Raw genomic sequence first — 16237 nt, 5'->3', positions numbered from 1 at the left:
CTGGAAGTCAACAGATCACCCAACCCAGATGGCATCCATCCTATAATTCTCAAAGAACTCAAACATGAAATTACTGACCTTCTTGCCAAAATATTTAGTATGTCCTTAAATACAGCAATGGTCCCAGAAGGCAGGAGATCAATGTAACACCAATTTTTTTCCACAAAAAATGTAACACCTGGATTATACAACTGATCCCACACGGTGACTTCTCTGTGTGTTGTGACAAACATATAAACATGGGTTGACTGTACAACCTACAAGAAATCAACCTCACTAACTGCAATGTGTCCTGCTATCAGCTAAAAGCAGGTATAGGATTATAGCCCAATACTAGTTGAAGGAGGAAGCAATGTGGGCTTTCCTTCCATACAATCTAGGACATGGGTCCTCAGACTACAGCCCGGGGGCCGGATCTGGCCCGCCATGCCCATTTATCCGGCCCGCCATGTCCATTTGGGTCTGCCACGTGGTACGGGGAGGCAGCGGTTTGCTCGCTTGGAGAAAACAATCTCCAAGTGAGCAAGCTGCTGCCTCGTGCGCCCGCCTCACGGCACATGCCCACCCCCACCTGTGCCTCGCTTCCCCTTGCCAGGCATGTGTGCCTGCCCTTGCCTTGCCTCGCCATGCGCCCCGCCCCCACCTGGGTGCACCCGCACACACTGCCCCCACCGCCGGCCCACACGCACCGCCAGCACCACCTTTCTGGCCCGCACCTAGCACCGGCAGCTTTCAACTGGCCCCCTGGTGGAAAAGTTTGAGGACCTCTGATCTAGGAGAACTTGCATTACACCCCTGAGATAGATACTCCCCTGCCACCTGAGAAACATGCAAACAGAAGCTGTCATCAAGTGCCCAGGTGCCCCACAGGTAACATCAGGGGACAGAGAGACAGAGACCAGAAAATAAGGCTGCACAGATTAGATGGGTCAATGTTAATTTTACATATTCATAGATATGTTTCTGCATTATTGTTTCCTTTTTCTTTAATAATATGCATGAAAAACTATCTATTATTATCTAAACATGTATTTTGAACACTTTCCCCACAAAATGACATTTATAAATGTATTTTATTCAAAAATATTAATTGCATACATGTTTTATGCCTCACCCAAACATACTTAAATTTCAGCTGCCTAGCTGGGCATGATGGGATTTGTAGTCTAGCACATATGAAGTATCCACAAAAATGCGGAGAGCACTACTTTTAAAATGATATGTATCTGTTCTATACAAAAAAAGCATCTTCCAGATATGATTTTACTTCCTATGTTACAGAAATGGCAGTCCTTATGTTTTTGCTTCAGGTGCCCGATCATGCTTCCAGTAATGCAGAAGGCTGGTTTCATCATGAATGAAAACAAGTATTAGCAATGTCTCTGAAATCTGTGACTGCTGGGTGGCTGTTGACTCTTATGTTTACAGACAGACAGACAGAGGAATGTGGGTGATCCCTAGTGGATTTGCAGGGACCCATCTTGTGCTGCCAAGCATGAAGCATCCCTCAGAAAGATGCATTGAAAGTGTAAAGCACCATCTGGGATGCTTAATAAAGAAAGCAAGGAGAAAATACCTGCCAATCATAATATTGTACTAGGAGAGAGTCAATTCATTAGTGGCTTAACTGTTTTATGAGCAAATTATGTAAGGTCTCTAAGGTTCCCCCGCCCCACTCTCTCTGCCTCTCAAAAAAGGCCATTCAGAAAGGCTCTTCATTCCCATTTGTTACTATAAAAAGTCAGATTACATTTTCTTCACTGAAGATGTGTCAAGAATTTTAATGAACATGCATGCACCAACAAAGAAAAGCTTAGAGGATTTACTGACTTGGTGAAACTTTCAACACATAGACAGATCTAGCTGTTGCTTCTAGCTTGAAATCAGCTTCTGCTATCTCATACATTCCCTTCCTTCATCTTTGGCATGGAAGAAAAAAAATCAAGAACAGGAAAGCACCTTGTGTTTGGAATGCAGTGGGACTGGGGAGAAACACTCTTTGGAAAAAGCCCATTTTGTTAAACAGGCTCAACCACAAGGAAAATGTGTAAAGCTAGAGAGTGAACACCTGAGAATATGCAGCATTAGAAGACATGAAAATACTGGGAGAAAGAAGAAACATATTTCTGAGAAGATGGTTATGTAGGCTATTGATTTCTAATCTCAAGTAGACTAGCAAGTCTATTAAAATATTTAAGAGATGGGGGAATTTGATCTAATAAAAGGCATTCTGGTTTTTGAGTAATGGTAACAGCAGGAAATGGGGGGGGGGGAGGCGAGAAACCAGTTATAGGACAGGATCCTTTACAGAAAGGCAGCAAATCATTAACTCATTTCAATGCTAAAACTAATCAATAGGGTAGGATGCCAGCACATATTTAAAAGAAGAACATTTGGGGTTTATTTCCTTATCTCACTTCAAGTGAACCACACCTTTTACCACAACCTTGCAACTTTAGATTTGATTTGCCTCTGAGATTTCAAGCTGGAGTTTTTTCAGCCTTACCTGGAGATGCACCAGATGCAAAACAGGTGCTCTGACAATGAGCTTCAACCTGTAGGTTCTCCTATACAGCAGCCATACCAAATTGTGCATGGGCAGACACCTACCTCTTGGTGTAATGATTTTATGACATTTTATTGCTTTATTCTCTTTAGTTTGCTTTGTTGGGTGCCTTCAGTGCCATTAGAAAGGCAGGGTATAAATTAAATAAATAAACTAATCAATTCAGGCAGCTTTAAGGGTTTTAATGTTTTGTAATGCATTTTTAAATGCAATTTCATTTTTAATATACTAAATGCAAACTCATTAGCTGGGTATAGAAAGAAAAAACTAGGCAGGAATGGGGAGTCAAAGATGGGGGGAATACAGATGCTGTCTGACCATTAGAAGGCAGGGAGAAGGAACAGAAAATGGAAGGAGAGGACAGAAGAAAGAAATGGGTTATAGAATCTTGGAAGAAGCCATAGCTGGTAGCTGGTGCTCTGAACAACAGTACTTCACACTGCAACATTTTGTTGCAGCTCCCATTTGTATTTGGAAAAATCGCTTTAATGTTTTAAGTGATTCTAAAAGGGGATTGTACTAAATTTGGGAAGGCATTCCACAACCTTTCAGAATGAAATGTAATATTAAAGCAGATTATATGTATATTCTACATTATATTTACATAAGCAAATTCTTTACAAAGCAGCATGCATATTAGGGCCCATGCTATTCTGGTACCATCTGTCCTAGTTAATGCTATCTATCATTCTCTGCCTAAACTTTGACTATTGCGTCAGAAGTCCTGTTTATCTACATACGCTTTTAAGCTAGAGCCATTATGCTCTTTATGGCCAATTTGTTGTTTTGAAACACTTGCTAAATGATGCAGAATAAATTATGCACGCCTATTGGTGAGTCACAACAACAGTTGCACATGGCCACCTCTACTCTGACTTTTATGCAATAGACTTCTATTATCTACATCATAGACCAAAAATAATTGGCATGAAAATATATCCTTTTCAAAGAACTCGATCAGGAAATCTGCCTGTTTAGCTGAAAGGCGAGGGATGGTCATTAAAAACATACATTTCTACAGTATTACATTTAAACTTTATTATTTCTCGAAGGAGCTCATTGTGGCAACATATCATCCCATCCCATTTTTTCCTTCGGAAAGATTAAGTGGAAAGCTAATGACCAGTCCAGGGAACCTTGTTGCTCTATCAGGGTCAGAATTCTGGCCTCCCCAGTCTTCAGCTGAACTCTTCAAACTTCAGCTCACTAAACTATCAGAATAATTTTAGATGCAGCAACTCTAAATACAAAGCATGAATGTCATAACAATGCTGACTCTTGCCTTATGAGCCATGCTCCCAATTACAGCAGTCACTAAGAGCTATCTGTTTGGTTATTTAAGAATTGCTACTTAAAAAAACAACTCCCCCCCCCCAGTAATGTAGGGATAAACAACCAGATAAATTGTGGGCTCCACCACAAAATGACTGCCAGGGGAGGTATAGGGAGCCACAAGCAACCTTCCCAAGCAACTGTGTACCAGGCAGCAGTGATGCCTGAGTCACCAAACAGTCTTTCTGCTTGAGAGCCATCAGAAACATCCTTCACAGAAGACAAACACTTTTTCTTTCCCCCTTCCTCTGTCAACCAACTTACTACTCCCATCTCTTTTTCTCATTTTGGATCATTACCATAAATGCACTCTCACGCATGCATTCTCCCCACCTTCTCTCTCTCATCTTCATTTCTTAAAAATGGCTGGTTCAGACAGCACAATAACCCACCCTTAAGGATTGTATATCAGATGAATGTGAGTTGTCACTGAGCAGTAGGCAGTTGTTGAAAGACGGGTTATCATGTAATTTGAACCCAGCTAAGCTAACTCATGGTGGAAAACCCACAGTTTACAATTCATGAACAAACCATGGGTTCTCTTCAGGGGTGGTTTCTGGTTAGCAAGCCATGGCTTATTAGTGAAGATGGGTTTGGATAACACAATTACCCAGATTTCAACAACTACCCATGGTTCAACACAACCCACACTGAGTATTGGTTATTGTGTTGGCTGGGTGGGCCTCAAAAGAATTCTGTCTGAAACCTCTTGAGAGCTGCAGAACAGTCAACCTATTATCACTGATTTTAATGAGACCTAAGTTGACTAAACTGGTCAGGATCCAAACCAATGCAAAAATCATGGCATTATAAACACCAGAGGTATCGAGCTAAGGCTCGCTGCATGCCACGTAGCATCATATAGCTTAGAAAGAAAAAAGGTAGAAGATAAAAAGGAATTGGATGTCACTTACAGAAATACATCTATTCTTAGAATAGTCCCCCAAACCAGAGGAGATCGTTGTGAAGGTATAAACATAAGAAAAACAACAAGAGAACATTAGATGATAGCTCTGGGAAGTGTGTGGGCAGTATGAGATGAGATATAAGCAGAGGTGGGACCAGCCTAGAGGGCCAGGAAGAATGAGTCAGTCTGTCTACAGAATACTGTATAGTTTTATATGTGAGGATGTGGAGGGCTTTGCTTGCTGAGGAAGTGGAGGGTGTGGCAGCAAAAACAAGAACAGCCCTCCCTATAAACCACAGTACTCACTACTGTCCCTTAAATGTGTTCCTCTGCAGCTCCAATATTCTATAGTAGACAAATACAGGAGTGTATAGCTTCTCATAAAAAACCTCACATTGGCTTTAAACAATTTGTATCTGTAAAGCAATAGTTGTTTCTAAGAAAAGCATGGAGATTTTACAGGCCTAAAAGTTAAGTATTAAGAAGTTAGTGTGGAAACTCACAGCTCCAAAGCAAGCTAAAGCTTCTATATGCATTTCAGTTTCAGGCTCAGATTCATATGTGTGAAAAGAATGTCTTCCACAGAGAAAGCTTTGCATTTGATGGCAGCAGAGGAGGTGATATACAGGGAGCCGTATACAGATAAGGAAGTGCCCTTGCGTCTGAGACACTGCTTCAAAGTCTCACAAGGGCAAGCAGAGAAAATGAGCTTTATGTCATCCTACATGTATTTCTTGAACTTTTGTGCTGCTCCTCCATCAGAGTGCTAAGCTTGGTACTGCTCCCCTACCTTCATTTTCTCCCTGCAAAAACCCTATGAGGGAGACAGGCTTAAAGTCATTCAGTGAATATCATGGTTGAGTGGAGACTTGAACCTGGTTTTCCGTGGTTTTGATTTGACACCACAAAAGGACTTGAAGCTGCATCAGACTGGTTACAAATGAACTAAATAAGAGCCTGAAGACATTTTATGGTGCATATTAACGGAGAAGTAATTTGAATTATCTTTCAAAAATCAATTTGCCACCCAAAAGGAGGTCTAGAGACTATGCAGGTGAGATGCAAAAGAACAAGAAGAGTGGCTGACACCACAAAAAATCAGTTTGCACCTTTGGCTTCGAAATGCTTTGCCCTCATGGTTTCTAAATCAGGTTGTATGAATTTGATAAAAATGCCGCACAGTTAAATTGTCCAAAGGCTCAAAACAACAAAGAACAACACCAAATATTCATCCATTAATGGTGTCTTTCTACCATATCTTGCCTTCCTAATGCCCAGTTTCTTTTGGTATAACCATGTTGTCTATTCATGGACATCAAATTAAAAAAACCTGCATAAAGGTTTAATCTCAGTGTGCATGTCTTGATAATTAAGAGATAAAAAGGGAAGTGAAAAATCTTTGACACACTGAGAAATTCCTGTTAATTATTGGTTAATGCAAACTTCCCTGAGTGGATGAAATATGTATTTCCAATATTCTGATTTCCAGTGAAATAATATAATACAGGATCAGGGCCTGCTCCTGCTCCAAGAGGCTTAATGGGAAGCACTTTGAAGCAAGATAGTGTTATCATGTATTAGCTTACAGAGACTAGAGTTCCACTGATCATTGAGAAACATTTGTGTATGAACCATTTGTGCTTGCTACAGAAAGTTTTTAGAAGCTTTGTCAGACAATGAGCTCCCTGTATGCATGAGCTGGGGATTTCTTTTAAAACCCTCTTCATTCAGCTATGAGGAATAAAAAAATATTTCTACAATACCCAGTATAGGATTTTTTTTTTTTTGCTTGAGATAAGGCATCTTAAGGGCAACTGTTCATTTATGGGTCAAAAAGTGGGTATGATTTTTTTAAATATCAGGCAGCGTTGGCAACAAAGACAGATGAACTGCATCTGTGTTTTTAGGGCAAACCTTTCATCACTACTAATGCTTTTGCTCATAATCGCTGCTGGAGTGATGCATGCATGGGAATCTGTAGCATCTGCTAGAGGCCAGCAGTGCCTCAGGGCTCAAACAACATCAGCTTAGTTATTTAGGCCAACATGAATGAACTGATTTTGAGAGAGGGGAAGGAGAGAAAGACTACATACATTTCCTTTTGCAAATGTAGCATTTTAATTCGTTTTGCTGAACACTGGGTTAAAAATGCACATGCCTGGTGATTAAATAGAAATCATGGTGATCATTCGTTGCTGCTAAGCTGCTGCAGAAATTGCTCTTGAATATCTCAGTATCACACCCGGTCCCAAAAGAGTTAATCGCACAGATGCAAGAATTGACACATTTGTTGCTGGAACAAGGAAGGAAAGAAGCTGTTGTATGCCAAGTCTGGATATTTGTCCATGTAGCACCAGATCTTCCACAGTAACTAGGTTCACATGACATTACCATGTTATCCAAACCCACCATGGCTTATTTAGGGTAGCTTATAAGTCAATTTAGTGGATTTATAAGCACCCCAACAAAGCCATGGGTTTGAGAGCCCGCCATCTCATCTTAACCCAGACAACGAGCCCACGAGTCGCTCAACTGCTATAGGACTGGTTGGCAAGAATGCCCAAAAGGCTTGCAGCTCCTACCAAGAGGCTTTGCTTGAGTGATGACAGCTGCCCTCAAGTGCCCAAGCCGCCCTTGAGGTCAGAGGTGCTGTGCACAGCCGACCCACACTGCTGTTGAGTTTGGGTTTGATGATTTTGCTGGGACCTCAAGAACCAGCTGCACCCCTACCTGCTGTTATAGGGCTGGTGGAAAAGAGGAGGTCACTCCAGTCAGGTAGGTAGCCACATAGAGTGCTGTATAAGCCACTCTGGGCTGCCCATGTCCTGCCCACTGACTTGTAACAGCTTACCAAGGTTCCTGATAGGAATCTTTGTCCAGCACTACCTGGAGATGTCAGGGACTGAGCATGTGCTCTGCCATTAAGCTATGAAGCCTCTCCAAAAGGATATGCCCTGCAACCTAGAGGAGCCAAGGGTAGCTGTAACGAGTTTCTGAAAAATGTGCTAGAATCCAACCCAGTAGGAGAGCTATTGCAATATAATCACCCTGCAATTTATTCTGGTGCTGACTCAGCCTGTTTGGAACATAATCAGCTTTGGTGATTGCTCCTTTTCTGTCCAAATTGCACCAGTTTCTTCCCAATTTCCATGCACTTCATGGTTGGGCCAGAGTATTAATTAGGCTGCCTATTCAGAATGGGTGAGTGACAATTTCTTATCCATACTGTCCCTAAATTATACTTTACATTTTATCAGGAGAAATGCACAGGAGCATCATCCTAGAATGCTGGAGAGAAAACAGTTCATGTGACATTTGATTCTGAGCACCTCTGCATGGGACGGCTCATTCAAACAAGTAAGGTACCACAGTGAGGCCACAGGCATTAAATGATGAAAATGCCTGCATGAGTCAGTCCTTTTTCAAACCCACACTGCAAGGCTGCACTGCTCGATGAGGAAAGCACTACAAGACATACCTGTTTTCCCCTCCAGCGGAGGAAAGGACAGAGTCCAATGGGGCAAAGCTCAAGGAAGTGGGTTTCAGGTTGGATATTAGGAAGTACCTCCTGACAGTCAGGACCCCTAGGATATGGAATGGGCTTCCATGGGAGGTGATGGAGGATGTTCAAGGAAAGATTGGACAACCACATGTTGGATATTACATGAGCAGAGCTGGCTGGAGCTGTGGGTCAGATTAGATGGTCTGGGAAGCCCCTTTTGACTCACTATGTTTCTGCCTTAATGCAGCAATTTTGTGCCATGCCAGTAAAGAGAAGAGGCAGGATAAAACAAGAGGCAACATAGTGTGGGATCAGGACTGGCACCATAGCAAGCAGTAGTAGAGAACTCATCCCACTTCAAGACAAACTTAAACATTTACTCAAAATGATTATTTTTGTGAATGAATGTGGTCCTAGTACTCAGCACTGTCCTGTTCTAAAAGACTGCCCAAAAGATGTCTGGATTAGTAAAGGAAACACTATAAGTAAGGGCTGTGTGCACATGTGTTATGCACACATGTGCATGCATGTTCCTTCATATAACTTCATCTCTGTGTGTCTGTATACACATATATACGCTTTGCATTGCTGTTGTATTTGGATCCTATGGTACTGCACTTGCTTTCTTGCTTATCTTCTGGAGGCTCCTGCTATCTGTGCTAGACACTCACACCCACTCTGAGTAATGAAGCGGCTATTGAGCCACTTCTTAGACCATTCACAGCAGGAAAGTGCCGTTCAGATCCATGGAAGATCAAAGAAGGCAGTGGGAAAACAGGAAATGGAAGCTGTGCTGGATTCTCCTCTGTGGGCTTTGTTCCAGCCATCTAGTGAATTTTATAAACTGAAAAACAGGTTGTATGACACACTCAATCACTGGTAACAGCTCACTAGTTAGGAATTCAAGATTGAATTCAACATTGTTCACCTCAGACATTCCCTCAGATAATGCTTTATAATCTTGCTCACCTAAAACAAACTTTTAATGTAAAAAGTATAGGCACAAACCAACACTAATGACTGGAAGCTGCACAATGGAAATGCTGTGTTCTTGTACACCTCTGACAGAGTCCCGTGGGGAAATAGGTGCCAGCAAGCTGAACCAAATGCTTTCATGTGCTAGACTGCATAAATATGGGTCTGAATGGCATCTACAACTTACTTGATCAGATTTCTACTAGAAACAACAGCAGTAATAGCAAGTAAGTTGCTGCACTGGGAAAGGAGATCATGTCTGCAATTCATGTAAATAAAAAGGTAATCACAAAATTTCATGGAGTACTATTGTTTAGTTTTTCAGACTCTTATGACTCTTGCGACAGACTTTCTGCTGGGAATTGATGTGCCTTCCTGAACTGATCATGAGCACTAGACCTTCTCGGCAGCCATTTAGATCAAATTAAAATGGACAGATAGGAAGGCATGGATACTGAAGTTATCTAGCACTACCTTAAACTGTGTTCCTCTAACAAACCCAGTATAACCAATCTTCTGTTATGCTTTCAGATACAGCCAGTTTGGTGGAACACTTGTGCTTCTTTTTTGAACAGAATGTATCATAAAAAGTTTTGAGATTCCTTTGAGCAGCTCTTACCTCAAACATGAGAAATCAAATCCCTGTATAAGCTTCCCCTCAAGCCAAGGTTAAGGGCCAATTTTGACATTAACTTGAAGGTAAGGGAGTTGCTACAGCGTATGCTACTCCCATAGCATGCAGGCAATGACAGAAGGTCTGGCTCATGTGAAAGGAGCCCACCATGTGGTTTCCTCCTAGGCCAGTGCTTGCCTGCTGCCCATGAAGGAGTCAGACTTCATCACTTAATCATACTGAAGAAGTGCCCATGGGCACATCCTGCAGCAACTCTAGAAGCCCCAATCATAATAGTCTTAAAAAGACATGCTAAACTTAATTGAAACCTACCTGATGGTTCAGGTAGCCTTCATTGGCTATTAAATTTGGTGCCCGGTATAATACTGGACTCCAGAATTAGCAGCTTGAAAAAAAAATCCTGAGATTGTGAGAAAGGATTCATAGATTCAATATCCTCCATTAGAGAAGGGAAAGTACTTGAATTGTGTGTTGTAGCTGGGTTGGCAATCTATTCTCCCATTTAAATTAGAGCCCTTCAAGACAGTTCCAAAAATGTAGTTGCCCACAAAAACAACCTTACTAGGCCACTTATTGGTTTATGCCGTTCTAGCCATTTGTAACACCTAGAGAGTCTTAAAAGAGGGGAAAGGAGTTGCCCTACTTTTTCCAGTTGCTTGCAACTAGCTTGCATAGTCACTTGGAGGACAGGTCTTAGACTATACATGCATCTAAGAAAAGTCTTAGATGCATATATAGCCAAATGCAGGAGCATATAAATATTTATATTATTACTTTAAGCATTATGTCAAAAAATGCAAGACAAAACTTCCACTCAGGAAATTTACACAGGCAAAGTACTTACTATTTGAGAAATAACAATAAGTACATGCTTATTGTTAACAAACTATTTACAGCAGTTCCCATGGTCGTTTGATGTGCAGATATTGTCATCCGATAAGACATTAGAAAATCCACTTTTTAAAATTTGCAGTGAATGAATTTAGTCAACACTTCAACCTCTGTTTTTCTGTGATCACAATTCTAGTTCATTTGTTCTAAATCAGCTTTCAGAACTGCTGACAGCAGAGAAAAGGCAGATAAATGGGGCTCAGGAGGGAAATTGAAAAGGGGTAACTACACCCACTTTAGCTTCTGGGTCCGTCCACCACCAATCTATGGTAGCTATCTATGTTTGTTATCTTTGCCCCATAACAAAATAGCCCCAAGGAAAAGCAACCTCAGAAGAATGAAAGGCTCTTCCCATCAATTTTATCAGTCTTCCCATTTTTTAAAATATAGAATTAATAAAGGGTACAGGAATTTTCATTATAATGAATAATGGTTTATTATGCTAAGCTATAACACTATGCAATTCATGGTGAAGATCTGTGTGCAACATGTAATGCTTATGCAAGAATATCTTCCTTCTATGGTAGGCTGTAAAATTTGAATTACATCTAGAATTGATGCATCAATTTAGCATAAAAAGTTTACTAACTGAAAAATTAGTAAACTTCATACAGAAAACATAATGTGAATTCTGAAGAAAGTTAATTTACTTATAAGCAATGGTCAGGGCCCAAAGAGCTATTTTTGACCCACCCAAAGGCCGATGGTTATCCAGGAAATGTTTTTGTGTGTGTGTTTTGTTTGTTTGTTTGTTTGTTTTGGAACAGTTGATATTTCCCACTATCACACAAACCATTTTTGAAGTCTTGTTCCCTGATTTCAAAATCAGATTTCTGTGGACTGCTGGTTAAGGAAATACTAACTGAAAGCCAACCTGGAATCCAGCAGTTATCTCATTGTTCCCTGGATCCTAGTCACAATCTTTAAACACCATATTCCCATTTGTATTGTAAATTCATTAATACACATTTTCACAGCTGCTATAAAAACAATATAAGTCAATATTACCAAATTACATGTAGTACAGAGTCTTACCGTGTAGCAAGCTTATGGCAAACGACACCAGTGTCTGTTATGACTTCACTCAGCCTTAATTCTAAATGGACCTTTCCCTGAAATACAGAATGGTAAAGCACCATATGAACATTACATATAATTTCAGTAATTCCTTAAAAAAACGCTGATGCTGTTATAAATCTCAAGCATACAGACTGTATGAGACCATGATTGATCAAGTAAGCTGAGTTTCAAAATTCAGCTTCACTCAATGAATAACGAAGAGAGAGTGTACCAGATAAGCTAACTAACGTGCGGTCTTATGCACGTTTAGACAGTAAAAAGCCCTACAACTCCCAGAATGACTCTGCCAGCTTAGCTAAAATGAATGGGGTATACTACAAGTTAGAGGTCTTTGTTCAGTCCAAGCTTGCATAGGATTGCACTTTAAGTGATCTTTTATCTAAATTTAACAATTGCAAGGAATTGTGTTTGAAGACAAATGGGCAACAACAAGCTTTGCTTGTATTGACTATATCCCCAGCATTCAAAGAGTATCATATACATTAGCTTAGAAATTTAATCCATAGCCTTGGGAGGCAGGCAATGATGGGGAAGCATAATAATTATTATTTTCAGATCTATTTACATTCTGTGTAACAAACCTGTATCTGCATTTGGTTTTTCTTTTTGAGGCAGAAACTGCATCGGCACATCTTGGAAGTGGGAGGAGAACTGAAGGGTGGCTAAGTTCCAAGACACACTTAATCTGCAAGGCATCGTTCAGGTCAGCCTGTACTGAAATCCCCAAGTCAATGGCTGCAGTGGAATCTGAACTCACACCTACTGCTTGAATCTGGTCACACTGTCACACAGCCCATAATTTATCTACCTGGCTTTTTACATGGGCCAGAGTCAATTGCAGGAAGGTGTTCAGGGACAGCATTCTAATGTGGGTAGGGCTAGCGGGAAAGCGGGAGGACCCAAAATGCCAGGTTATTGTACCTTAAAGCTCTTACTGCCAGTAGCTAAGCCCTTTGAGATACATTTTAACCTTTTGGAATGATGAGTGAAGAGAAATGCTCAAAGGGCAAAAAAACACCAAATGGGGCAGGAGCCATGGTAAGCTGGAGAACTCCAGAGGGCTGGAATGGGAAGAGAAACATATTTGATCTCCAAAATCAAAGCTCAGCACCACTGCTTTACAGAGTGGAAAACAGAGATTTTGCAGGCTTCCACTCATGCCTTTCAAAATAGAATCAAGCAGAAAGAAATCTCTAGAAAATAGCTAAAAGGGTCATGGCACCACATTAGTGCAATTATTGCTGAAATACTTGGTTGCAAAACACAGGTGTGGCTTAAAGTACACTTACTGCTGTAATATGCTGATAGATGCACTGCGCACCAATGCTCCCATAAAAACAACATGCTCCTACCTATGTCAATTATGCCCTTGGGTAAAATACAAGGGCCCATTAAATGATTTTCTCATGGGTGTTCTGATTCAAGCTGTCTCCAGAGTACTAGAGAAAGCATCTCTTCATGCAACGCTATGAGAGAAAAGCTGACTGGATTGTAATTTCAATTTATAACCAGGGCATTATAAATATTTAGACAGATACACAACCTTAATTCTAGCACATGCAGAATTGAAATAACCAACAGCTAGACAAGAAGGTTATAAAAGTATATTTGCTTTAGGATAATAAAAGTTTTAAAAAACTAGAAATAATTATATCCAGAGAAGAATGGACCAGATGATGAGGATTATTTTATCTATTCGTTAAGCGATTAGAGGGGAACAAAACAGAGGTTTTATATAAAGACATCAAATGTATGGAATCAAAATTATGTGCTGTGACTTGGATTCCAGTCATGGGATGGTCCTGCTGCCAGAATGGGAGAAGATTTTTACTAATTTTTCCTTCCTCTTGTAGTCCCCCAGAACACCTGCACTGCAGAATGCACAGCATGAGAGGTGGAATAAAGAATTACAGGAGGAAGGGGGAAATCAGTAAAAGCCGTCTTCTGCACTACTACCAAAAGAAACCTCTGCGGAATCAAAGATCCTCTACAAGCAGAAAGAGCTCTTCCAGTCTCAGAACAGCAAGTGTAGGAGATCTAAGGCAGCCTCTTATAACTTTCAGTACAAAGAAAATGAATATGGTAAGCTTGGGCACTTGGACAGGGTGGAAACACAAAGAATTATTGGCGAGAGAGAGCACACTGTCAGTGGAAGCAGTTGCCACATCCCAAAACAAAATCAGGAGGTCACTTCAACAGCTCTATGAAACATACATTATTAGATGAATCCCCATTCCATTCCAAGTAACTGATAGGTTGCCCTGCATACAAATGACCAATGGAAATGGAAGCAAAGTTTAATTTCTCACTTACACACTCATATCTCCTCTCCCCCACCCCCCAGCTCTCCCTCAGGACATAAGCCTGTAATACAGCTAGTCCTAAGCCCTGGTAAAATGACAATTTTGTACTTGTGATTTTTACTGTTTTTATGCCAGCAAATCACTTTAAGCAGGCATGGGGAATCTCCAGTCTCTTGCATTCTTTTACTCACCTGGGGGCTTCTAGTGCTTTTGTGAGCTATTATGTGAAGATCACTCCAGGGTCTTGAAAGGGTGGCTACCAAAGCTTCATCTGAGCAGGGGAAGCATGTTAGATATTGAACATCAGTCTTGCACCCCAAATCATGAAGGGTTTCCTCTTGAAATAAGTGAATTCATTTGCTCACATATTTTATGTGGTCCAGGGTGGATTTCTACATTCAGCCCTCTCTCTGATTTTAATCCAAGAGGAAGCAAAGTCTATGGATCACCAAGATGCAAGCCTGATTTCAACATTTGCTTAAATGCTGTGAACTCTGCAACTAAAACTGGCACAATCTGCTGTTCATTTGGGCAAATTCACTGTCAACTACAGTAGTTGAGGCTGCTCAGTAGGTTTCTTGATGCTACAGTGGTGCCACTGTGCACCAGATCTTGCTAAAGGGGTTACTGCTACAGGACCAGAGACAAGACAGGGGAGTTGTGATCCTGCCAATAGAAGAGTCCTGGCATTAGAGGGTCAGATGAATTAACCGATGCAGGAAGCATTAGGTGATAGGGTAACATTACTGGGAGAGAAGGGGGATGGGTAGGAAGAAAGAGCAGGTTGCTTACCTGTAAGTGATGTTCTTCGAGTGGCCATCTGTGCAGTCACACATATGGGTTCTGCGCCTGCACAGTGCCTTTGGCCGGAAGATTAACAGCTAACGGTTTGGCGGGAAACTCCGCTCCCCCACCCCCGTAGTAGTATATAAGGAGCGGAGTGTCCGCCATTTTCCAGTCTTTAACAGACCAGATGTTTGCTCCCAAACAAAAAGTTGTAAAAAGAAATAAAGTCACAGGATTTTTTTTGTTGGTACGGAATAAAACAAAACCTCTCAGTGGTACAACAAGCAGAGAAATTAGCTCGGTATCGAAAAAAAAAGTCGGACCACCCATGACACCAAGCAGAGCCGGTGGGTGGGTTGTGTGACTGCACAGATGGCCACTTGAAGAACATCAGTTACAGGTAAGCAATTTGCTCTTCTTCGTCATGGCCTCTGTGCATCACACATATGGGTAGAAAAACAAGCTTACCCGAAATGGCGGAGGGAGGTGTCATCAACGAAGAATAGATGAAAGAACAGCTCTGCCGAAAGAACAGTCCTGTCTAGCACGAACATCCAATCTATAATGTCTTGCAAAATTACATGGAGTAGCCCAGGTGGCAGCTCTGCAGACATCCTCAATCGGGACTCCTGACACAAAGGCTGAAGAGGCAGCTACAGCCCTAGTGGAGTGGCCCCTTGGAGTTGTCGGTAAGTCTATCTTGGCTAACTGATAAGACAGAGTAATAGTGTTAACTATCCATTTAGATAGCCTCAGAGGAGTAACTGGGAAGCAACGACGAACATCTAGCGTATGCAGAGACCTCTCGACTGGATTCGAAGGAGCCGGAAAAAATGCAGACAAGATAATAACCTGATCTATGTGGAAAGAGGTAGCCACCTTTGGGAGAAGAGACAGATCCATTCTTAACACTACCTTCTCCTTGTGAAAAATTCAAAAATGGAGGATCTACTCTGAGGACACAGAGTTCACTAGATCTATGGGCTAAAGTAACTGCTATAAGGAAGGCAGTTTTCCAAGAGACCAGATATAGATCAATTGTTGCCAGGGGCTCAAAAGGAGGCCGTGTTAGTGCCTGTAGTACCACTGAGAGACTCCAAGTGGGCATAAACAGCCTAACTGTTGGATGGAGATTGCAAAGTCCTTTGAGGAATCTCTTAATCAGTGGCTGAGAGAAAATGGAAAAGCCCTGCACAGTCCCACGGTAATAGGAGATTGCTGCCATATACACTTTTATGGAGGAAGGTTTAAGACCAGAATG

General features: G+C 41.3%; 1 protein-coding gene across 2 annotated transcripts in view; it reads right to left on the bottom strand.

The window, feature by feature from the left end:
- RASA3 (RAS p21 protein activator 3) overlaps nucleotides 1–16237 on the bottom strand; it is a 145452-nt gene that overhangs the window by 47924 nt on the left and 81291 nt on the right. For both annotated transcript variants that reach the window (XM_044428587.1, XM_044428588.1), the window contains exon 5: nucleotides 11843–11919. In XM_044428587.1, the coding sequence (XP_044284522.1) occupies nucleotides 11843–11919 (77 nt within the window). The remainder of the gene's footprint in view (nucleotides 1–11842; nucleotides 11920–16237) is intronic.

The sequence above is a fragment of the Varanus komodoensis genome, unplaced genomic scaffold (genome assembly GCF_004798865.1).
Source record: "Varanus komodoensis strain SLA01 unplaced genomic scaffold, ASM479886v1 scaffold2, whole genome shotgun sequence".
Classification (NCBI taxonomy): domain Eukaryota; kingdom Metazoa; phylum Chordata; class Lepidosauria; order Squamata; family Varanidae; genus Varanus; species Varanus komodoensis.
This window is presented reverse-complemented; position numbering and strand designations above follow the sequence as displayed.